This window comes from Manis javanica, chromosome 5 (genome assembly GCF_040802235.1).
Source record: "Manis javanica isolate MJ-LG chromosome 5, MJ_LKY, whole genome shotgun sequence".
Taxonomy (NCBI): Eukaryota; Metazoa; Chordata; class Mammalia; order Pholidota; family Manidae; genus Manis; species Manis javanica.
Window position 1 is genome coordinate 46,208,145 of NC_133160.1, and position 24,494 is coordinate 46,232,638.

Here is a 24,494-nt window from a genome sequence, read left to right on the forward strand (position 1 = left end):
TTTAATTATTATATGTCCTGATGTTGTATTCCTTGGGTCCCTTGTATTGGGAGATCTGTGTATCTCCAGGGCATGAAAGACTATCTCCTTCCCCAGACTGGGGAAGTTTTCAGCAATTACCTCCTCAAAGACACTTTCTATCCCTTTTTCTCTCTCTTCATCTTCTGGTATCCCTATAATGCGAATATTGTTCCATTTGGATTGGTCACACAGTTCTCTCAATATTCTTTCATTCTTAGAGATCCTTTTTACTCTCTGTGCCTCAGCTTCTTTGTATTCCTCTTCTCTAATTTCTATTTCATTTATTGTCTCCTCCACCATATCTAATCTGCTTTTAATACCCTCTATTGTGCTCTTCAATGATTGGATCTTTGACCGGAATTCAAATCCTGAGTTCTTGAATATTTTTCCGTGCCTCCATGAGCATGTTAATGATTTTTATTTTGAAATCCCTTTCAGGAAAATTCATGAGGACGATGTCATTTAAATCCTTCTCAGGAGTTGTATTCATAATTTTACTTTGAACCAGGTTCCTTTGGCCTTTCATATTTGTATATGGCGCCCTCTAGTGCCCAGAAGCTCTACTCTCTGGACCTGCTCAGCCCCTGAAGCAATGTCAGGGGTTGCAGGGGAGTAGTACTGGTGCCTGAGGGGTGAAAAGAGCTGTTTCCTGCTTCCTGGCTGCTATGCCTGTCTCCACTGCCTGAACCAGTGGGCTGAGCACACAGGTATAAGCCTGTATGCTTTGTGTTTGTAGTTGCTGTAGACATGTCTTCCCTCTGGCTGGCCTAATGCCAGGGTAGGGTGTGCCGGTTTGTGACGCAGGTGGGGCTGGCTGGGAGAAAGATGCAGTAGGCTGCCTGTCACGGAGGGGGTCCCTTGGAGCTGTGGAGCCAGCTAGGGAGCTGGAGCTCCTGAAGATCATGAAAGCTCCCAACCTGCTGGGCAGAGTGCACCGAGTCAATTTTGTCTACCTGTCCTTTCTCCTGAGCAGCAAGCTCTGTGCAATCCTTGCCCCTTAAGCAGCCCTCTTGCTGTGAGGAAGTCTCTCAGACTGACCGCCTTGCTTTTGTCCCAGTGCAGCCAGATATGGATCCCTGTTTTCCACAAGTGGCTGGAATCTCAGTCTCTCCAGGAATTCTGCCTGTCTTAGCTTTCCAACCCCCTAATCACCCGAGTACCATGCAAGCACCATGAAATGTAGGTTTGTTCTCCCAGAGCAGATCTCCGGAGTTAGGTATTCAGCAGTCCCAGGCCTCCACTCCCTTCCTGCTCTGTTTCTCTTCCTCCTGCTGGTGAGCTGGGGTGGGGGATGGGCTTGGGTCCCTCCGGGCCACGGTTTTGGTACGTTACCCTGTTCTGTGAGGTCTGCTCTTTTCTCCAGGTGTATGCAGTCTGGTGCAGTCCTCTTTCCTGTTGCTCTTTCAGAATTAGTTATATTAATTACATTTTCGTAGTATATGCAGTTTTAGGAGGAACCTCTGTCTCACCTCTTACACTGCCATCTTTAATCCTCTCGCCCGCTGTAGCCATTTTTAAGTGTACAGTTCAGTAGTGTTAAGTACATTCAAATTGTTGTGCAACAGATCTCCAGAGTTTTTTCATCATGCAAAACTGCAACTCTATCCCCATTACACAACTGTCCACTTTTCCAACCCCCCAGCTCCTGGCAATCACCATCCTGTTTTCTGTTTCTGTGAATTAAACTGTTCCAGGTACCTTAAGCAAGTGGAATCAGGCCGTATTTTTGTCTTTTTGTCATTGGCTTATTTCAGTTAGCAAAAAGTCCTTAAGATTCATCTATATTACAGCATATGACAAGATTTCCATCCTTTTAAAGGCTCAATCCAGAGGTTTTTATTGTATTCAAAACTTTTTAAGTGAATTCATGTATTTTTATGTATTTGCTGTGTTTTAGTCCATTGCAGTCATTATTCTTTTTGGTGCTCAAATTGTCCCAGTGGGAGACCTTCAATATAGACCATGAGGCCTTCTGGCATTACTCAGTAGTGTTTAATAGTTGCCTTACCTTACGCTGTGCTACAGTGTTTCAAGCTCATCTTGTACATTTACTGCCCCTTGAACGGGACCTGGAATAGGGCATTTCCCTAAAGGGTCCTGGTTTCTTTTATGTGTGTTTTATATTCCTTTTAAGGAACCTTTTATGTTTCTATTTTAGGTATTTAGGTTCTAAATACCATAGTCTAGGCAGCAATATAGGCTTACCTTTTAACTTATTCCTAGTAGTATCTCTTTTGTTTTAATTATAAATAGGACATATAGTAAGAGTATAACAGGGATAAACTGTTGTGGAGATGGAAATGTGATCAATTTCTCTGAACCACATTTAGAAGGAGTCTAACCATCTATGCAATGATTTGAAACCGTGGCAGCATATTAATCCCAGTGGCCAGGCCACACCCTGGCCCATTTTACTAGACTGTAGGAGTGGTACCAGGTACCTGGATTTTGCAAAGCTCTCCAGGTATTCCAGGATGCAACCAAAGTTGAGAAAGCTCATTTAGCAGTGAAGTCATAACCAAAATAAAATAAAACTAAAGGATGAATGAAAAAAGGATAGTGGACTCAGAAATTTCCTTAGATCAGAATAATATGAAGTTCTAGACTTTTCTCAATAAACTGTCTTTTTACTAATTTTATTATAAAGCCTTTAAAGTGTGGAAATCTCTTAAGTAACCCAATACTACAAATCTATATTGTTTTTCTTGTTTCTGTCTTATAGATCTGAAGAATCATCAGCCTCAGAGTTACTCAGTGCACAAGTGGGTCAGCATGTTGCCTCCTTGAAAGAATATGATAATCCTATCAAAGAAGAGGTAGCTAAGCTGTCTGAAGTTTTCCCAGTTGAAAACGTGGACCAGAGGACAAGAGTTAGTGATTTTTATTTATTTTAAATAAGTTTCAAGATGTATAAATTATTCATTTAAGGAAATAGTCATATTCTTAACAAGGTTAAAATATTCAAAAAATGATTAAGTAATAAGTGAGGTTTTGTGGGTGGTTGGTGAGTTTGAACTTTGTGGTCTTGGGCCTTTTACATGGTGTTTTGTGTAGGAATCTCAGCTCCTTGCACACAGTTAATTTGGGTCCTAGAGGTGACCTAATTAAACATAACTGCCACATTGTACAAGGAACTTAGAAGCATCTTATAGCATTCTCGTTTTCTTTCTCCACTCCATACTTTAAACATCCTGTGTGGTCACTCATGTCAATTCAGCAAACATGTATTGACCCATTTTCTGTACACAGGCACCAGCCCAGATCCATTGGCAGAAAACAGATAAAATACAGCCCCTCCTTCTGGGAAATGGCAGAGTGGGATACATGTAATAATAAAATGGCAAAGAACATAGGACTTGGGACAAGGACCCAAGCTATCTGGAGAAGCAATGAGGGCAGGCTTTATGAGAGGTGTGTAAGGTGACCCTTCAAAGACAGGCAGGATTTTGATAGGCTGAGACTGAGGTGGAAGCAGAGGTGCAGGGAGGACAGGGGTGACCAAGAAGGGCTGTTATGAGCCAAAGAACAGACTGAGTAAATGGAACCTTCTGGTCCTCTGTGGCTGAAATATTGGCTCCAGGCAAGAGAGGGACAGGGTGGGGAGCAGGAAAGTCCAATGTAGTCATGGGTCCTGTTGTGCAGAGTCCAGCCCAGGCTAGGGAGTTTGTGTTTAAAATTCAGTTGATTTTGGAAAGCCACTAGAGTTTTTTGAGCAGGGCTGTAGACAGTGCCTTAGGGAATTTCATCTGCTTGGATTAGGGCTGAGATAGCAGAGGAGGGAGCAGTGGTTAAGCAAGACAAGGAGAGGCAGGAGAGGCCTGATTTAGGAGCTGTGGCAGAGAGAGAGTGTGAAGATGCTGAACAGAAAATGGAAACTGATGGAGCAGATTCCCAGAGAGTGTGAGGGGAGAACCTAGAAGCCCAGATTTAGTGTTCCCTTCATTAGTCTTTGCCATTCCCCACAAAAGCCATGTATTCAGAAAGATGGCTGCCTTCTCCAAAATTGAATGTCTTGTGAATGTGCCCAGTTTCAAAGTATCTTTTCTCATCCTTATATGTCATATAGGGTTCTTTGGCTTTGGTCTTTTTAGTTTTTCATTTTTATCATGCACAAAATTCAGAAATTCCACAGTGTCCCTCCTGGAGGCAAGCCTTACCACTTCTGTACTGGAGTCATACTCCTGTGTTACTGTGTGGTCCAGAGCCTCTGCCATCACACCTCAAGCCTTTCAGAGCACCTCAGTCCTTCTCAAGGCCCCCTTTCTTTGCTCCTTTAGTTAAAAGAGAGTAGAGGGAATTTTTTAAGCATTTCAAACATACACACATAGAATGATAAAATGAATCCACCAATCCCATGCCCACCAACCCAAATTGCATGTTTCATGACCATTACACCATTTTTGTTTCAACACCCCCCATTTTTTCTCCCCACCCTCTTCCCACCCCTTCCTCTCCTGTTCCCCCCCACCCAGTCTCCACTTCTCTCCCCCTTTCACACACCTTTTCTCCCTTTCCTGCTCTTTCCTCTTCTTCCCCTCTTGTCCTCCTCCTCTCCTGTCTGTAACCTCCTTCTCCCCTGTCTTTCCTCTGAAATAAACCATTACAGATATAATACAGCCCTGTCTGTGCTTCTCACAGATCCCATGCCCCTTTTCAAAGACAACCTTGTGTTTATCCTTCCTACACACATTTTCATTTTATGACATTTTGTGACTCAATAAATAACCTAAAGTTTTGTTTGAGGGATGATACCATTTGTGTGACTGTTCTTCAAGAAAGAACAGCATTTTTTAGGAAAAACAGAACCTGTGTTTTTTAGACCCATTTCATATTTGTTGATAAATGTAGATCTTAAGAAGGATGTTTTTAGGTTTTGTTGTCCATTTTATTGAGTGCTGTTCTATAATAATACTATTTTGCATTCTTGTTCACTTTAAGTACATCACATCTTAGCCAGGTCTAGGGTGAAATAAGTATTGGTCTACAGCCCTTAGCTTTCTGACTATCTTTTTTTTAAGGTGTTGTTTATATTAGAAAACATATTCTAAGTTCCAGGCAACCAGTCCACTTATAATTTTGAAAATCACAACTCCATTATTAATGGTAAGGGGACTGCCCAATCAAGAACTTATGAATCAAAAGATATTCTGCCTTGCTTGTTTCTTTTTATATCATTGTGAACCCATCTTAGTGGCAATCATAAAAATTACCCAGAAATGAATGACAAAATCTTTCCTTAAAACAGAATTAAGCAGGCTATTTCTGTAACGATTAGCTTGTGACTGAAGAAGTGCATAACCCTAAAGAACAGTGTTGCCAAGATGATATGGGCAGGCCAAGTCTTGTGAGCTTTACAACAAACTGCTTTTGGGGCTCTGGGACTGTTCTGGTTTACTCATCCTTTTATGATTAGCAAGTCAAGTATCTTTGAGTTATTTCCCTGTACTGAAACAATATACACATTTAGTAAATAGTATAGGTTAAATATTTCTCTGCAGATAAACCTTAAAAGTAAGAGATTTTCAAAATTTAAGAAAAGCTCTACTAGCAGTTTCTTGGTTAAGGGTCTAATGAAGCTCAGGAATATTTACTTTGATCTCTTGGGTAAATGGCTAATTAAACAGCCACATGTAACTGATGTTTACCTGTGGGTCCGCTTGCTGTCAGCTGGAGTCAATCCCATCTCTTGAGTAAATACATCATTAAAGCTACCGAAACTTGGATTATGTTCTCTTGAGACCAGATAAGATCCACAGCACCTGCATAACCTATTAGACAATTACATAATTGAGCTGCATACTTTTAAATCAGAAAAATTTGTAATTGCCTTATTTAAAAAAAAATGAGTTGGGTGTTTCATTAAAACACTAAGTGTTTTCTCCTAAGTGGTATCTGTTTGCACCCAGGAAAACTTCGCCAGGGAAAGCAGAGTGGCTTGCTGATGTCACTCTTAGATTAGATCAGTCCCATCCCCCACACACCCCTCCAGAAAGACATGTGACTGGTCACAGAAGTCCCTTCACCTCTCCCTAAATGACAGACTGTTTTCTTGATCTTATCTCTTGAATACTTGTTTGCTGGTTCATATGAATACTTTCCCCTTTCTTTTAATTGCTATATACATAAAATCCCCTTCTCACAGAATTTAGATAATTTAAGGATGATGCTTGGATTTCTCTTTAAACACTGAAAAACTACTTCAGTGTGCAAAAGGAAGGTTCTTCAGAGAGGGTCAGTTAGACCAGTGTGTTAGGGGAAATATCAACTGCTGTCTACACCCGGGTTTTTAATTCTCTTGCTTTTCTGTATCTGTATTAACAGCACTGATATACACATAAAAGGGGATTTAATTGTATTAAATGCTTTCACATATATTTTCCACTTGTGTGACACCTATCACAGAAATCGGGTTCTTTAGGGAGTAGTGTATGTTTTCTTAAACTAGCAGGAAAAAAAGCAAACTTGGAATATTAAAGTAAGCAAAAAGGAGAAAAGAAAATTGCCATTGATGTTGCACTATATGGTTTTTAATGCATTGATAAATAGGTTTGTACTGTGTACAAAGCTCCCTTTTTTTCCTCTTGTCACAAGTGACTTCCTTGCCTGCCACCACATATTCTTCATTTCAGTTGCCGGCTCAAAGGCCCCAGTATGGATAATCCACTGTCTCTTAAACTTGGCTCCTGTTGTTGAACATTTAAGCTGTTTTTAATTTTTTCTCTAGTAAAAAAGTTTCAAAGAACATCTAAGCAATTCAGTTTTTGCAAATATCTATGCTATCACCTTAGAATGAACTCCTAGATGTAGAATTGTTAGGTCTAAAGGTACATGTACCTCTCAGCTCGTGCTGTGCACTGCCAGGCCTCACAGTGTTTCAGAGTTACCAGGAATGAGTGAAAATATCATTTCTCTGAGCTCTTTATGAAACTGGATATGTCTTGCTAATGGGTTTCAACCCTGGGCAAGTTCACTATGGATTCAATGTGACCAAAGAAAATGACAGCAAAATGTTCTTGGGGTGAAAGGGTTATACCCAACTTTATTTCCAGGTGGCAGGTCAGTCACTAGAATCCCATTCACTCAGAGCAAGTCTGTATGCAGCAAGCCAGTCTCTGCTTCTGGGCCCCTCTGTCTGCACAGCCATCCTCTGAGCCTCTCTGCACAGTCGTCCCACACAGCTGTCCTCTGTGCCTTTGTCCTCGGCACTGCCACCACTCCAGCCTCTGCTCTGCACTGCTCTCCTGCAGTCTTGCAGCCGTGCCACTGTGTCTCGCCCAGAGTACTGGGCAGAGCTCTTTTTTATAGAGTCAAGAGCCATGTATTGCTCACAGGTGTGCAGTGAGCTAGTCAACCACGGCCAGGTGAGAATCCTGGCCACAAGAACTCTTATTTTATCCACAGGATACTATCAACTTTTTTTGGTTGGGGGGAGCATGAAATTCAGAAGTACAAATGACTTCTGGGTCTTTTTTTGTTCATTTGACCTTTATATTACAATTGAGGTCAAACTTTACCCCTACCTATTTGTTAGTCATTTATATTTCTTTAATAATTTGTCAGTTCATGTTCTTTGCTCCTTTTTCTATTAGGTTAGTAATATGATTTTTTTTTGGCTTGTAAGAACTCTTTTTATATAAATTTGTATAATTTGTTGCAATATTTTGAACAGTTTTATTTTTATCTTTCATTTTTCTTAATGGTATTTTGGACCAAAGTCTTTTCTATTAATATCTTCATCCATTTATGCATTTGAATATCACAGTTGATAAGTTTCTGGATATAAATTAAGAGTCAGCCTAGATGACTCTTGGGTTGTAGGCCTAACAGGATCCATATTTAAAGTGAACTCTGAGAAAAATTCTAGTAGAATTGAACCAATAATTCTAGGTATCCTGCTAAGTGTAACTCATAGGACAATTTATCTTTTCAAGACCTGAAATACAGAAATATCACCAGCAGTCATTCTGTGAGTGGCATGTGCCTTGGCACTAAATTCCCAAGGTCTTTCTCCTGGCTCCTGGAAAGGCAGAAAATTGAGGGACTAGTTTGTTGGTATTAACTGAGGCTTCAGACTGCTGAGAACAGAGACAGTCTCCAGTCTTCTCCTAGGCTCCAAATATATGAAATCTGAGAGCCTTTATTAGCCAATAGAGAAGATGAAACCCAAGCATAGTCTACTCATAAGCACTATCATGAGGGCCATGGTAAATTGTTGTCTGGTGGCATATTTCAGATAGAGAGCTCCGATTCAGAGAACTCATTCAGTCCCAGTGTGATATGTTCAAAGTGGCATGCTCACTCTGCTCTGGGCTTTTGTTGCTTTGAAGATATAAGTTATTATTGTCAATCTCAGACTGCAGGCTCCTTCACATGGGGCCTTCCCTAGAAATACACTTTTCTGAAAGATCTGCAAACAGGATGTCTTGAGAATGTATTACAGATGTTTTTCCTGGCTCTGCAGAAGTTGTTTTTAACAAGAAACCTTCTGACCATTCCTTGTTTGATGCTGAGTTTTGTTTCTGTCCCTGCTTATCATATTCCCTGTTTGTTAGGGAATTAGAGTGTGGATTGCTTTATAGATGACCCATTGGTCAGATCTCCTGCCCTCTCTGTTGGCTCCATGGTCCAGTAAAGTCAGGCCAACCATTCTTACATTGTAATATTTGACCATCCATCAAGATCCTTATAGAATAGTCATCTTTGAGAAATCATCTGTAGAATTATCTTTAAAAATGAGTCCTTTTATAAATGTCTCTTAAAAGAGTAAGAGAAATCCTAGAGATGCAAGTATTGAGTAGTGAAGATAAATGGGATGAAATAAATAAGTGAAAACCTGTGATATGCCCACCACTTCACTTTAACCTCACCATGATAAAACTAGTACTCACTGCAGGACCAGTAACACGGGTGGTGATATTAGCAAGCTCACAAGGACTTATTAGAAAGACATTTGCAGTATTATTACTGCATTTTATTCTGTTTTTTCGAAGCCCAGTTGGAACCCAGCTGAAGTAAAAAAGGGTCTTATGTGAAAGGGATGCGCAAAAAAGTGAGATAATTGTGCATCACTGTTGAGGGACTGGTGAGAAGCAGTCTGAGTCACTGACAATATAAAACAGTTTCCATTATCTGCAAATTCTGTAGTAAAAAGTACAGAAAGCTTTGACAGTCCTTCAACAATTTCATTCTTCAAATGTATGTTAAGACAGTGGCTATTATGAATTCATGCCAAGAAATTATTAGGCACAGCTATTACATAAAGATGAGGAAGGAAATACATATTTGATAATCTTTCAGAATGTTTAGATTACTTTAAATATCAGAAAAAGAAAACTATAGCTTTCCCTACAGAATTTGAGCCAGTTCTTTTTGTTCATATTCTAAAATGCTTTTCATATATTCAGGATCATTGGGCATACAAGACAGGAGCTTAACTCTCTGTGGGAACAGACAGACTAGATCAGGATGGGTGTGGATCTAGAAATGAGACCTGCCTGGATGGTCCACAAACCACACTGATGGTTGAGAGATGGCAGTGCAAAGAGGTGTTGCTACTCTTCACTCCCCTCTTTATGGACAGATTTTGAAAGCAGAGGTCAAGCAGTGGTCCACACAGTCATCTGGGATTGGGGCACTGTGGCATCCAGCAATGGGAACCAGCCCTGGTCTGGGCTTCAAGGGCAGGGATCTATACCCGAACCCCAGTCTTCATAAACAGGAATATGTGCACATCATCCCAACAGACGTTATCACAACTGGAGTAAAATCCAGGGGCTGCTTTGTACAAATAGAGGAAAAGCACCTGGTTATTAGAACTGCACTACAGACAAGTCCTGGCTGCGAGTCTAACTTGATGCTACGTCCTTTAGCCAAGGAAATCAGAACTGCTCAATCACCTGCAGGCAGGTGCCCCAGTCCCTAGGATAGGCCAGGGATCCAGGAGGCCAGCCAGTCCTAGGAAGAGCAGAGGGCAAGAGCCTTGCAGGGATGTCAAGGCCTATGGCAGTGGCCTCGAGGTATGTTCAATGCCAAATTCACAAGGGTAGGTCTTCCACGTTCTTCCTCAGGGATTCTAATTCTCCTTGTCAGGATATCTTCAGCTTCCTTCATATTAATCACAAGGAGAGAGTATTATTTTCCCCCTTGTTCACTAGCTAATTATGTGTCTTCTTACCACTTTGCTCTTGTACTAATGATGACCTGTGAGGTTTTGTCCAGTTCTGCTCTTCATGTTGACTTACGAAGTCTCATGTTCACTTCCCATGGATTGGGTTGGACACTGCTGTGCATTTATTACTGTTGTCAGATACAAGTTGAAGGTCAGCACCACCATGTCCTCTCCCAAACGCCTGGGCAAATCACTGCTTCTAAGAAGGAAGGGAAGAGAAACTCCCCCTCTGGCAGCAAGACGATGTCATCATTGGTGGTTTAACTCTTGTCACCAGTATATTTTCACTTCTTGGGGGAAGAGTGCTGACCTGGAAATTAAGAGACCTAGGTATTAGCCTGTCCTGTTAATACCACTTTTTTTTCACCTCTCAAGTTGGCTGTGATCAAACCTGTGCACACCTCCCTGCCCAGGACATGTGAAGTAATGTAGGACAATTCAGGGCCATTTGAAAACAGGCGGTGTGGCAGCTGAGTTTCCCAAGCTCCCCAGCAGACTTAGCAGACTAAGCATCCTTATCCTTTATTAAAGATTATGGTTCAAGTAAGGTCAGCTCTCTTTTTGCTTCAGCGAATTCTCCTCAGCCACAGTCTTCCCATTTAGGGAAGTTTAGGGGTCATTTCTAAAAGGATGGGGATACCTCAAGGTCACATTTTTCCAGATCTCTTTCTCATTCCAAACCAACTATTTTGTTGTGCCTGAAAAAGAGGATTCCAGCAATGAAAGGGCAAATCTTGGATAAACCAGCCCAGATTAGCAGAGGTGGTCACATCTCATATACATTCTTCACAAGTAGAATACCTCTGCATTATGTAAGATTCTGTCCTCAAAAAATGTATTATTGCAAGTGTAAGTTGTATAAAGAATTAAATTTTACTGAAAACTAATCAAGTATTATTTTATCTTGAAGACATTTAAATTTCAGCTAAATGTCAGGAAACAAATTAAGTTGCAGGTAAAGCTTAAACTAAAATTATATTTGAAGGCTGGGTTTGAGACCAAGGGGAATGTGGCTAGAGTTTGTTTTTATTTCTTTGTGCTTTTCTTTTAAACACTGTAGGCAACAGCATTATTGAAAAAAGCCTTTACAGAAGAGTGTGACTATAGGTCAGCTATTCACAGTAATGAATCATCTTGCAGCTTGCCATCTATTCTGAATGACAATAGTGGAATAAAGGAAGCAAAACCCGCTCTATGGTTCCACAGTGTTCTTACAAGGGAACAAGGTAACTATTGTTAGAGGGTCTGTCCACAGAGCAAATGCATTTAGAGTCAACCAACACCCTCATTTTCAAGGTATACCTGTAAAATAAGGCCAAGAATATCTCTGATCTTATTATGCATGTTACTTATTTTATACCACCTTCCAATAAATATATATGTTTTCATTCAGTCTAACAGGAATATAAAACCTAACTGTAGGTCTGCAGTTCTGCTGAATTTCTAATAAAATAAGTCTTATAAGTTTTGAAATCTTAAAACTAATCTCTTGGCAGCAGCTAATTTTGATCATCCCACAAAGATGAAGATGATTCCGTAAAGTAACGAAGAAATTTAATTTGTAAACATTCTATTTAATTATAAGTCTTTAAGCATCTAAACAAATTAAGAATCAATGAATTTATGACTCCAGAATTTAATAACTAATTCTTAGTATCCAGAAATTGTAATTACTTTAGACTTACTATTCAGACATGCCAGTGAACTGCTATAATTGTATTTCCAGGACAACACTGAGTTGCTCAGGATGCACTCAGAAGTTGATATACATGCACAGGATTTGAGGCTAACTTGTTTTAAGCCCAACCCAAATTGGATGGATGTCAGGCTAAATTATTTTGCATAAATGCAACATAGAGATAGCTTAGATTTGGAATAGATTTCCTTTCAGGAATAGTACTATTTCAGACAAAAAAAATAAGCTGGCCAAAAAAATGGAGGTGAGGAGGCAGTGAAAATAGAAGGAATGGCAGTTTAAAAAAGGCAAACAAACAAAGATCTGTTTCAAAAATACATCCTTGAAATACTTTTTTATTATCTCATGTTTGGTTTTTAGAAGTTTCAAGTGGCTGCGAAGAGGTGAGCCAGGAAGAAAGCACAGCAGCGAAGATTCCAATCACAGGTACGGTTGCTTTTGCCCAAGAGTTTCAAACACAGTACTTGACCTTACTGCATAATCAGAACATTCTAGGTTAGTGGTTTGTGGACTCCGCTGAGGGCAAGTATGTTCAACTACTGTATGCTGGAGCAGGAGATTAATTATGAAAGCATAACATGCGAGCTTATGTTAACATAAACTAAGGTGGAAAATAACCGAGTCTCTTGAATTCTTCATAATCATGTTAGACATCTACACATGTGAGCATCCCCCATCCCATAGCCTCAGCACCTGCGTCTGTGTGGAAAGGTCAGTCTCCATGGGGAGCACCCAGTCATTATAAGGCAAACTAAAGATGTTTCTGGTTTTACTCTTTTCTTTCCTATGATAATTGAATGTGTATCATTAAAATGAAAGCAGGAAAAAAAACATGTCAGAAAAGAAGCTTGCCTGGCACCTGTTAACTTAAAACTAACCAAAAAAAGGAGGTGGTTATCTCATTTGATAATTTAAAAATTTTAGCAATTTATCAGAACCTTTTAAGATTTCTGCACATGTTGTAGGCTTGTTTAGACAGACTCTGAAAGTCATTACTATTTTTGGTTGTAGAATATCAGCAATAGTAATTAGTATTCTGAACAGAGTTCTATTTGTCATACATCTAAATTTACTAGTACCTTTCTTATTTTGTAAAGTGGTTTACTACTTCATTAGAAATTCAAAGGTCTGACTTTACATATTTATACAAGTAAACACACTATTGCCCCAAGGTATTGAAGCATGCATCTGCGTATGTGGTAGTTTCATTGTTTATAAGCAGGAAAGAATGGCTTGCTTTTATGGCAGTACAATCATGGCCTGATGATTAATTTTTTTAAGCCCGTGTTTCTGTGATGAACTCTGGTTTTGAAAAAGGAGTTTATAGTAGAGCAATTATTGTATATATTCTGCATCAGATAGTATTTCATTTCAAAATACAGAGGTTTTTTTTATCTTTCAAACATCTTCCCCATGGTATGTTCACTGCATTTTTATTCTTCATTTAAGAAAACTCTGGTGGAGTCTCCTTTTATTTTTTTTATTAATAGGAGCAGTAAAGATGATCCCAAACTGCAAATAACCAAGAGTCACTGGGTGCTTTTCTCTTGCATTTACCTTTGAATACAGATGTATCTAATGACCTCTGAATTTATTTCAGTTAAAATTATAAAGCCTTGGTGGGTAGAAACCAGGAAATGATCTTGTTGCCCATTCTTCTCTTTTCAGTGTTCTTCCCAGTCACCCCTGCTGCAGAAGGTGGTGCTCCCACAGATTAATGCAGATGTTATTTTATCACAGAATTTCTTTAGGAGAGAAGAGATAGTTAAATACCAGGTTTCAGATCTTTCTTTTCTTCATGCAGAAAGAAGTATAATGAGCCTAGAAGTAATCAGGGCTATTTGCTATTGAGATTTTTCAAGAAATTGTACTTCCAATAACCTGCCATTGATCCATCAGTAGTTGGTAATTTTTTTTTAAATGCTGTTGTGCCTGTTGTACGCCAAAGTTAGACATATAATATAACTTGGGAGATATGAGAAAAATGTTCAAAGCCATTTACTGTGTTGGAGCATGGCCACACTGTCCGCGCTGCTGCACCCTCCCCTGCCCCGCCCATCGGGCCCCTCGTGAGTCGGTCTCTGAGTGCCTCATGCTTCTTCGCTCTGCCTAATACTAACGTGGTGTCTGTCACTGAAGCTACTTTGATCTCTTATTTTTTACCCGTTTTTTTTTTAGGTTGAGATGAAATATAACATTGTATTAGCTTAATCTCTAAATTTCTTGACCATGATCTCTTTATTAAATCTCTGTATCTTTTAGCATAATTATTTGGAGATTTGGCCTTTGATGTAGAGTAAGGCAGGCATATAATTTGACTTAAGATAGGTCCTCTCCCCCTTTATAATGGTTTGCTGAGGCTTTCCTATTGTATGGGCTGCATTCCATCTAGAATATTCCGAAGTGAAGGAATATATGCCAGAGGCTGTGTTCTGGGGGTTGAGGAGTGTAGTGGCCGAGCTTGGGCTTGCAGTCAGCTGCCAGTGTCAGCTTTTCTCCCTGCTCTCTTTCTCTACCTCTCTGAGCCTTTGTATTAGGAAAGCAGACATACTACCTGGCAAGACTGTCTGAAAGTTCAGATGAGATCATGTGTGCAAAAGTGCCAAGCATGTACTGGACACTCAGTACATGTCTGCTGTGATTTACAGTGATGCTCATATGCACATTAGTAGTAGTGTTGACCTCCTGCACCAGCCCCACAATCCCCAGCATTTCCAAATAAGTGACATCTGGTTAAACGGAACCTCACAAGGCAAACTCAAGGAAGAAAAAAAGCAAGGGGGCGGGGGGTGCAGTAGCACAGAAAGAGTAATCCTGAGACAGATCCTGAGGGCCATCTGAACTGCACCTCCGGACTTGCAGTTAAGTACCTGGGCCAAGACCCGCCCAAGCCTCATGCTGCCAGAATTCCTCCCTGACAGCACTCGCTGGAAATACGAGTACGCACTTCTGCAAGAAGTTTCCACTTGAGATTTCAATTGATGATTTGAATCCAGGAGGATGTTTACCTTATCAAAAAGGAATCTTGAGGAGAGATTCATGATACTTTTGGCACTTCTGATTAGTCCCACAAGGAAACCCTTAGAGAAGAGTCACTAAAAGCTGATGAAGTGGCTCTTGGTCAAGGCCAAGATGTCACCCCTGTGAGTGTGTATGCACCATAAGTGTGCCTGCGTGTCCTCACATGCTCACAGCTGAGGACATCACAGGGCACACGATGGCTGGGCAGTCTTCCTGTGGTGCAATTTCTCCAAGTCTGTCGTGTGAGGTGTTCCACCCAGAAGGTACTTCAAGGAATACATATTTTGGTGCCAAACCCTGCATGATCTCTCCCCCTCTGCATCTTGCATAATACACAGGAGCCTGTTGAAGACTTTTAGAAGACTGTCAGTCAATGAACCATTCAAAAGTGTGAACCTAGAGTTTCAAATAACTTATCTTCTGTTTAAAAATGGAATCCTTCCTATAAAATGACCAACAGAATTAATGTTGTATAAAACACATATTGGGGAATATGCACACCTATAAGTGGAATGTTTTTAAAAATGTTTAATGAGGGCACCAGTTTTATAAATACACTGAAATTATCTTCAACCTAGTTGCCCACTGACAGCTAGTTTTCCTGTAGTTCCATTTTGTACTACAGAAATTGCTTTATAATGAGACTTTGGGCTACTTTCATGTAACCAAATCCAGATAATGTTATAATTGAAAGTTATATGTTAAAGCTACTCCCCAAATTGAAGACTAGCAGCCTACAGTAGTAACTTTTGACACTCCAGAAGTGCTCTTCTTCAGCCTGGGTTCTTCTGTGTGACTTTATTTGCATTACAGCCATAGTACAGAAGGGATATAGCAGAGAAAGAGGCCCAGGTGCAGCCTGGGGCAGGCTCTAGGAAGCTGGGGAGAATGGGTGGAAGCTCTGAAGTCACACCATTTTCAGAATGATGAAGGTGGTGGGGAAGTTTATTTAACCTGAGAAGGGAACAGAAGCCTGTTTAAATATTTGTGGGGCTGCCCCGCACAGAATGTTTATTGTGCATAATTATAGAGTGTAGCTCAGGGGGCCCTCTTTGTAAGTGTTGCAGGGAAGAAATTCACAGCTCAGTAATGGAAGAGCTGTCTAGATTTTCATTTCAGCAAAACCAAGCTGTGAGGTGTGAGATTTTGCGCTGGGTGCTTGAACCCTGGCAGGAACCCACTCGTAGAGGGCACTATAGAAGGCAGCATTCTCGGTTCTGGGGACCCTGACATTCCCTCTAATGCTGAGTCTGTGATTCTCATTCCATGTTCAAGGAATCAATTGTGCCAACATCTCATTTCTTCATTTCCTTTTCTTACTTGCTCACCCCACTGAACAGGTCTTCTTGGCAGAGGGGCCCATCCTTTAAGAGTCAGCTGTCACTCCAAAGGCATCTGCTTTGTTAATCATCACTTGGGGGAATGTGAGTGTCATAGCTCTAGTTCCTGTAACCTGTGCTAAGATTTACATAGAAACATGCCTAACCCCCCAAAATGTACCCACATACCACCAGAGCAAATATCCAGACAGCCTGGATGATCTGCTCTTGTTGACACACCTACCCCCTTTTTCAGTCTAGTTGTTCACACTAAAGAATCCAGGCAGAAATCTAAAGTGAATTTTGGTATCTATGAATGTATGGTTTTCTATATATTAAAAAAAAGTACATCACTTGCATATATATACGAAAAAGTGTATCATTTGCATATATATACCCCTTTACTTGGGCTGACTCCTGGGAATACCAGGGACAGCAGAAGACTGAGTCCCTGCCCTCACTAGGCCTCCATCATCTCTAATCTAACAACAGTCCTGTGGGGTAAACATCAGTAGCTCAGTCTACAAATGGTCCAAACAAAAACAGATAAAAGATTCCTGCTCAAGGCCATAGAGATAGTGTGTTATATCTTGAACTCAGACTTTAGGATTTAAGCCTGAACTCCTTCTAAACTACCACCCTGCCTCTTCAATTTGCAAGAGAGGCAACTTCAGGATGTCTGGATCAGTTGTCAGCATATATCATAACTGAACATGAGCTCTGCAAGGATGCTGGGAGAGCAGTGCTGGACGGAGCCATACCTTTCCTTCTACTGTGTTAGGCCTAGAGAGGAGCAGCTTGCAAGGCTTTCCCAGTGCGGATTATATCACAGGTATGCCCTTTATAATGAGGGCTAGCCTAAGGACACCTGGGCCTGAGAGCTCATGCAGGTAGTCGGATATTCAGGTCAGTGTTTCCCTGAAATGTTTAGGCCAGGATTAAATCAGCGCTTACCTAGGTTATGAGAGAGAGTCTCCCCCAGAACTACTTATACTCCCAAAGTGAAATTTTCCACACTGGCAGTTTGATTTGTATTCACACTCAATTTACCTATGAGAGGTAAGTGAGTTCTAGTTTTAGCAAATGATTCAGCTTATGTTAAATGTCATGAAAATCCATCTCCTAAAACATTATCTGGCACACAGTGGGCACTCATTTTATCAAACAGATGAATAAAAATGAGAGCATTAAGGAGTTCCCCTTAAATGCTTGTTGATTTAGGCCAGAATACTATCTTTTTCAGTCATTCACTCCACCAATACTTTTCCCACCCCACGTGCCCATCCTGGCAAAACTCATCTCCTTAAGCTCCATGTGAAAAGGGCTCTCAGCTTTTACCTCAAGAGGATTAAGCCTCTAAGAATGTCCATTCAGCCTCTCATTCTTTTGACACCAGTTCTCTTGGTCAAGCTGTGTTGAAAGTGGTTGCCTGGCTGTGCCATTTCTCACTGATACTCTTTGGCAAGCTGAAATATTCAAGGTCATACTAAGGTGCATCCATTTAGAAGCTTTGTGGGAGGTCAGCATAGGTTTGAAGGGTGCCACTTGGGGTTCTGGGCAGTGCTTCCCAAAACATTACTGCTTGAGTTTTACATCAAATTGAAAAGGGCTGGAAACATACAGGGGCCAGGTTGTTATTGGTAACTAGATTTATCCTGGGAGAAAAGATTGTAGTGACAACATTGGACACCAGGGTACAGTGGCATAACACCTCCACTACTGAGGCTTTACCAAGAATGTATCTCTGCTGTCTTGTCCCAGAAATGCACAAGAATTAGTAAAAACATGCTACCTGCTGCACCTGGATAGAAAGCCCTCCTAACTCATGTAAAACTAAGGGAACCACCATAAGCTGCTGGATTATCCGTTTCAGTCCCCATGGATGGTGCTGTTTCTATGGCACAGTCAGGCCGCTGGGGCACCTTCCAGCAAGCATGCCTCACTCATGACATTGCACAGAGGTAGTGTTTATTTAATGTGGTCATTAAAGAATGAAGAAAGCTCTTGACTAGATGCTCTTGCATTCAAAGAAATTAGCTCCTAAGTACCTAGAGAAATTCTCCCTGGTGGTTGCATAGGAGAAGCCCATGTGGTTTTAAAACATCCGTGACCCAGTCACACCACTGACTTCAGAACCTTAGGGGTGAGGGGAACTCAGGCATCAATCTATAACAACACATCCAGCTACCTCCCCAAGTTTGGGAACCACAGAGCACAGGTTCCAACACTGAAAGAGCTCTTTTAGGTAATGTTGTGAAACATGCTCAGTTCACACAGAGACGCAAGTGGAGAGAGAAGAGGCTGGGCTTAAAATATTTTAATAAAATTGGGGATTGAGAAGTACGTTACTAGGGTTGCTATAACAAACTACCACAAACTTAAAACAACAGAAAGGTATTCTCTCACAGTCCAGGAGGCTAGAAGCCTAAAATAAAAGTGTCACAGGGTTGGGCTCCATGGATGGCTCTAGGGCAGAATCCATCTCTGCCTGTTCTAGCACCTGGCACTTCTGGTTTGGTTGGTAGCGCCACCCCAACCTCTGCCTGCATCTTCACATTGCTTTTCCTGTGTCTTTGCATCCCCCATGCTTCCCATCAGGACACCGGCTATTGCGTTTTGGGTCCACTGTATATCCAGGTGATTTCACCTTATGATCCTTTACTAATTACATCTGCAAAGAACCTATTTCCAAATAAGGTCATATTCTGAGGTTCTGGGTGGACATGAATTTTGGGAGAACATTACTTAACCCACTACAGGGAATGAGGAGGGATTTCTTCATATTTTACATTTCCAATATCCAGTTCATCTTACAGTGATTATTTCTGGCCCTACTATAGGTGATGAGAATAATTATGTTACTGTCTTTATTTCTGATTCTTCCTACTATATAAATCATTGATTTCAAAGTGCTAAAAATATTGTTTTAAGAAGTATTTAATTATGCCAGTAAAACCTTCCTGATCCTCAATCTTTGAAAAGTTAAATATTCTATGACTTTTGGAGCTGAAAATTCACCTCCTGTGATTGAACAGTGTTAAGTGGCAAGCATTGTGATTATAAATTTATGTAGGAAGTAATGCCAGCAAAACTATTTCAGTTTTGGAACATCTGTGAAAAGTCAGTTACAAGGCTGGCATATATTTTCAGGTGTAACTGAGTAGAACTGTTGAGAAGTTAGGAATGTGGTGTAAACACTTAGTTTCTGAAGCAGCTGCAGGCAACTCATATGAATGCGGAGTTCCGTGCCTCCTCTCCATGCCAGCTGTGCCCATGGGGTACAGAGAGACTTTGGCAATGGATTTGTGAGCCCAGGACTACTGGAGGAGTGGAATTTATTGCAGAGAAGTCTGAACAGGAAAAGTGATTCTGGTTATGGATCTAACCTATGTATCTCACTTTCACGTAGACTTCTGGCCTTAAGAGAAAAAAAATCCTAAGTGTAGATGAATTTTCTGTATTTTCAGTATTGAAAAAGCACTCTTACCTAGTATTTTCTAATTTTCATTTGAGCAGATTATAGACAGATTATTATATATTTCTGGATTTTAAGTGATACTGTTTTTCTTTAGAATTAATATTAGAACTGTCCCCCAAATTTTTATTTTATTTTGCTAAATGGTTGAGTTTGCTGTGTCAGCAGCACATGCAGCACGGTGAGGACACAGCTGCATGTGTACAGAGATCTGTGAGGCATAAGAGCCCTGGGAGCTCTGCGTGGGAAACAGCTTTCAAATTTAATTTTAAAATTTCTACACACTTCATGCAGGAATTGTAATTACCCTTCCTTACTTGAAGATGCCCAGTTCTTTGTCAGTCAAGGTCATTTTTTTCTAGCTGTAGTGATAGTATTGTTTGTATCTCCCTTTGTTAATTCTTTCCCGGGCCAGGCGGCACTCTCCTCTTTTCCACCAGGGATCTCTACGAAAGCACACTGCCTGGGAGGCGCCCCTGAGAGCCTAGCGAAGCAGGCGTTTCTGTGGTGCGTGTAATGGGTTGTTAAAAGCACGTGTTCATCAGATATTTTCTTTCCTTTTATTTGTAGATTTAGAAGTATTTTAGCAGGTGTACATTTGCATATAAAAGAGAATAAAAGATAAGAAGTTGAAGCTTTTTCTTTCTCCACTCCTAAGCAACATCTCTCTCCTACCACCCTTTATTCAGCATGTTTTCACCTCATTTCTCTAGCAGTTTCCATTTTCTAGACAAAAAGTGCACATCAAAAAGAAAAATGCAATCTCAGTGATCCTTCACCACTTTCAGGAAGACGGATGACTGGTTTGGCCAGCTTATGTAACAAAGTAGGGAAAATATATTTATCTCATTGTGTCATCAGTCTGGAATGAATAGCCAGGGATAGATTTTAACCACTTGGACCCCTTGCCTTATTTTATATTTTAAATTGCAATGTTTTCTACTTTTTCAACTACATCTTGACACAGATTTGAGTGTTAAGATGCTTGACTAAGATCCCAATAACTGAAAGCTTGCATGTGTGTGTATTTGTTTCTGTGTGTACCAGACGATTCTAATTGAAATAATGGTATTCTCTAGAAATACGTGTTTTTCTAATTCCTTGCCCTACTTGATATGTTTCTGAGACCTTGACGTTACTCATGGAAGGAAGCTGTTCTCTGAGATCTAAGCCACAGGCTAGACAGAAAGTGAAGCCTTAAGGGCCACCCAGTCCTCAGATTTGCAGACTTCAGGTTACTTGCAGTTGACAAGACTGTTTGAACCTTGTGCCTGCCATTTATAACAGGCTATCTGAGCCTCTGGATTTATTACTTCTGCTCCTTGGCATGTTCATTCATTTGTTGGATAAGTACGAGTTTGCAGGGCAGCACAGTGCATCTTTCATCTGCGTGATTCTTCACTATCCTTCCTTCCAAAAAGGCGGGGCCAGAGTACCACAGTCGCATGTCCATACCTTTGCCTTTTTATTTTTTTGCTTTATGAAGTTGACATCCTAGCCAAGATTTCTAGGCTCCTCCACAAGGACGTCTTAATTGTCTGAGCACCCATAGCACAAGGCAAACTCTTGCCTCCAAGGAGTCTGGAACCTGGTCCATTTGATACTGACAGCTGTGGAGATCTCCATGCATCTGATGCAGCCTCCCTTGATGGCAGGGTCCAGGGTCTCAACTCTTTGAGAAAGTTTTTCCTAATATATGACCATTGTATCCCTTGGCTTACGTTTTCTTCAACTGTTCTTGTGCCACTTTTAGTGAACGCAGAAAAAACTGCTCACTACTATCTAGTTTTGAGGTTGCAAGTACGCTCTCTTTGGCCTGTGCAGTATTTTACTTTTTTAAAAAGGCAGAAATGTGGCAAGATGAGGCTCTCTTTCCCTCCGGCAGCAAGTGGCTGAAGCCAAAGAACAGTTGTCCCGCTGGACAGTACCCCTGCTCTCTAGCCTGCTGTGGGACTCACCCTTGCCACTGCTCCTGCCTGACAGAGTCATGTGCGTGTGGCACCTGCATGGCCCCCGACAGTGTCTGCACATACAGCCCCACATGTCCCACCTGTTTGCAGCATCTGCGTACTTGAACCCTTCTTCCCTGGTACCTGTGAGGGCTATGTAGCCTTTAACCTCTGCTGATTATTTTTTTAACAAAATATGTTTAGGCCATCTCCTCGGCCTTCAGTATATTGTGTCTTGTAGCTCTTTTGACTAAGATGAGAGTGAGGTTACACAGCAGGAGAATGACGCACAGTGTGGAGCAACTGTCAGACTCGCTCCTCCACCTTCTGTGGTGTCTCTGCTCCTTCTCAGTTAGTGTCTGTTTCTCCAAGTGAATGCACTTAATCCTTTTACCTTTTAAACTCCATTTCTCCTGTAAACAACTGGAAGAGGCAAGCCTGGGGATGGGGGCAGGCAGTGTGCCCAGTGGTCCTCAGCTTGGTTTTGCCAGCCCTCTGTTGCTCAGGTCAGCACAGCTGTATCCCAGATAAAACAATGCCCGGGGGGGCAGAGTCAAGATGGCACAGTGAGTAGAGCAGCAGAAATCTCCTCCCAAAACCACATTTATCTATGAAAATATAACAAAGACAACTCTTCCTAAAATAGAGACCAGAGGACACAGGACAACATCCAGACCGCATGCACACCTGCAAGAACCCAGTGCCTCGCGAAGGGGGTAAGATACAAGCCCCGGCCTGGCGGGACCTGAGCGCCCCTCCCCCAAGCTCCCGGCAGGTGGAGAGGAGTCACCAGGGAGGGAGAGGGAGCCCAGGACTGCTAAACACCCAGCCCCAGCCATCCAGACCAGAGCGCAGACACAGTGCATGAGTGGGGTCCTGGATACTAGGAAAACAGGGTGGCAGGACCGGTGAGCAGGTGCCTGAGGCCGACGCCAGAGAACAAAGAAACGGGAGCGGCCATTTTTTTTTTTTTTTTTTTTGGTGAGTGCTTTTTGGAAGCCTTAAAGGGTCAGGGACCCTAATACTAGGGAAACAGGGAAGCAAGACCAGTGAACGGGTGCCTGAGACGGGTGCCTGAGAACAAAGAAAATCGTGCGTTTTTCTTTTTTTTTCCTTTTTTTCTTTTTTGAAATTATTTAATTTTTTTTCTTTTGTTATTGCTGTTATTGTTTTGGTTTGGAGAGTGCTTTTTGGAAGTCTTAAAGGGGCAGGGCAGGACACTTAGTCCAGAGGCAGGGAATCTGGGGATCTCTGGGCACTCTAACCCCCTGGGCAGCAGGGAGAACAGAGGCCCCTTACGGAGATAAATAGCCTCCTGGCCACTCCCCCTCCAGGGGCTCCACCATTTTGGAGCAGCAGCCCGAACCAGGCCACGCCCACAGCAACAGCAGAGATAAATTCCATAGCAGCCGGGCAGGAAACAGAAGCCCTGTCTGCGCAAAGCTGCCCAGCACAAGCCACTAGAGGTCGCTATTCTCCCAGGAGAGGAAGGCCACAAACCAACAAGTAGGAAAGCTCTTCCAGCTGTCACTCGTACCAGCTCTGCAAACTATCTCTATCACCATGAAAAAGCAAAACTACAGGCAGACAAAGATCACAGAGACAACACCTGAGAAGGAGACAGACCTAACCAGTCTTCCTGAAAAAGAATTCAAAATAAAAATCATGAACATGCTGACAGAGATGCAGAGAAAAATGCAAGAGCAATGGGATGAAGTCCGGAGGGAGATCACAGATGTCAGGAAGGAGGTCACAGAAGTGAAACAAACCCTGGAAGGATTTATAAGCAGAATAGATAAGATGCAAGAGGCCATTGAAGGAATAGAAATCAGAGAACAGGAACGTATAGAAGCTGACATAAAAAGAGATAAAAGGATCTCCAGGAATGAAACAATACTAAGAGAACTATGTGACCAATTGAAAAGGAACAATATCCGTATTATAGGGGTACCAGAAGAAGAAGAGAGAGGAAAAGGGATAGAAAGTCTCTTTGAAGAAATAATTGCTGAAAACTTCCCCAAACTGGGGGAGGAAATAATCGAACAGACCACGGAAATACACAGAACCCCCAACAGAAAGGATCCAAAGAGGAAAACACCAAGACACATAATAATTAAAATGGCAAGGATCAAGGACAAGGAAAGAGTTTTAAAGGCAGCTAGAGAGAAAAAGGTCACCTGTAAAGGAAAACCCATCAGGCTAACATCAGACTTCTCGACAGAAACCCTACAGGCCAGAAGAGAATGGCATGATATATTTAATGCAATGAAACAGAAGGGCCTTGAGCCAAGGATACTGTATCCAGCACGACTATCATTTAAATATGATGGCGGGATTAAAGAATATCCAGACAAGCAAAAGCTGAGGGAATTTGCTTCCCACAAACCACCTCTACATGGCATCTTACAGGGATGGCTCTAGATGGGAGCACTCCTAAAAAGAGCACAGAACAAAGCACACAACATATGAAGAATGGAGGAAGAGAAATAAGAAGGGAGAGAGGAAAAGAATCTCCAGACAGTGTATATAACAGCTCAATAAGTGAGCTAAGATAGGCAGTAAGATACTAAAGAGGCTAACCTTGAACCTTTGGTAACCACGAATCTAAAGCCTGCAATGGCAATAAGTACATATCTCTCAATAGTCACCCTAAATGTAAATGGACTTAATGCACCAATCAAAAGACACAGAGTAATAGAATGGATAAAAAAGCAAGACCCATCTATATGCTGCTTACAAGAAACTCACCTCAAACCCAATGACATGCACAGACTAAAAGTCAAGGGATGGAAAAACATATTTCAGGCAAACAACAGTGAGAAGAAAGCAGGGGTTGCAGTACTAA

At 41.4% G+C, this 24,494-nt stretch overlaps 1 protein-coding gene across 5 annotated transcripts in view; it reads left to right on the forward strand.

The window, feature by feature from the left end:
* Positions 1 to 24,494, forward strand: part of KIZ (kizuna centrosomal protein) — a 152,081-nt gene that overhangs the window by 104,131 nt on the left and 23,456 nt on the right. For all 5 annotated transcript variants that reach the window (XM_073236988.1, XM_073236986.1, XM_073236987.1 and 2 more), the window contains 3 exons: positions 2,744 to 2,891; positions 11,250 to 11,415; positions 12,246 to 12,311. In XM_073236988.1, the coding sequence (XP_073093089.1) occupies positions 2,744 to 2,891; positions 11,250 to 11,415; positions 12,246 to 12,311 (380 nt within the window). The remainder of the gene's footprint in view (positions 1 to 2,743; positions 2,892 to 11,249; positions 11,416 to 12,245; positions 12,312 to 24,494) is intronic.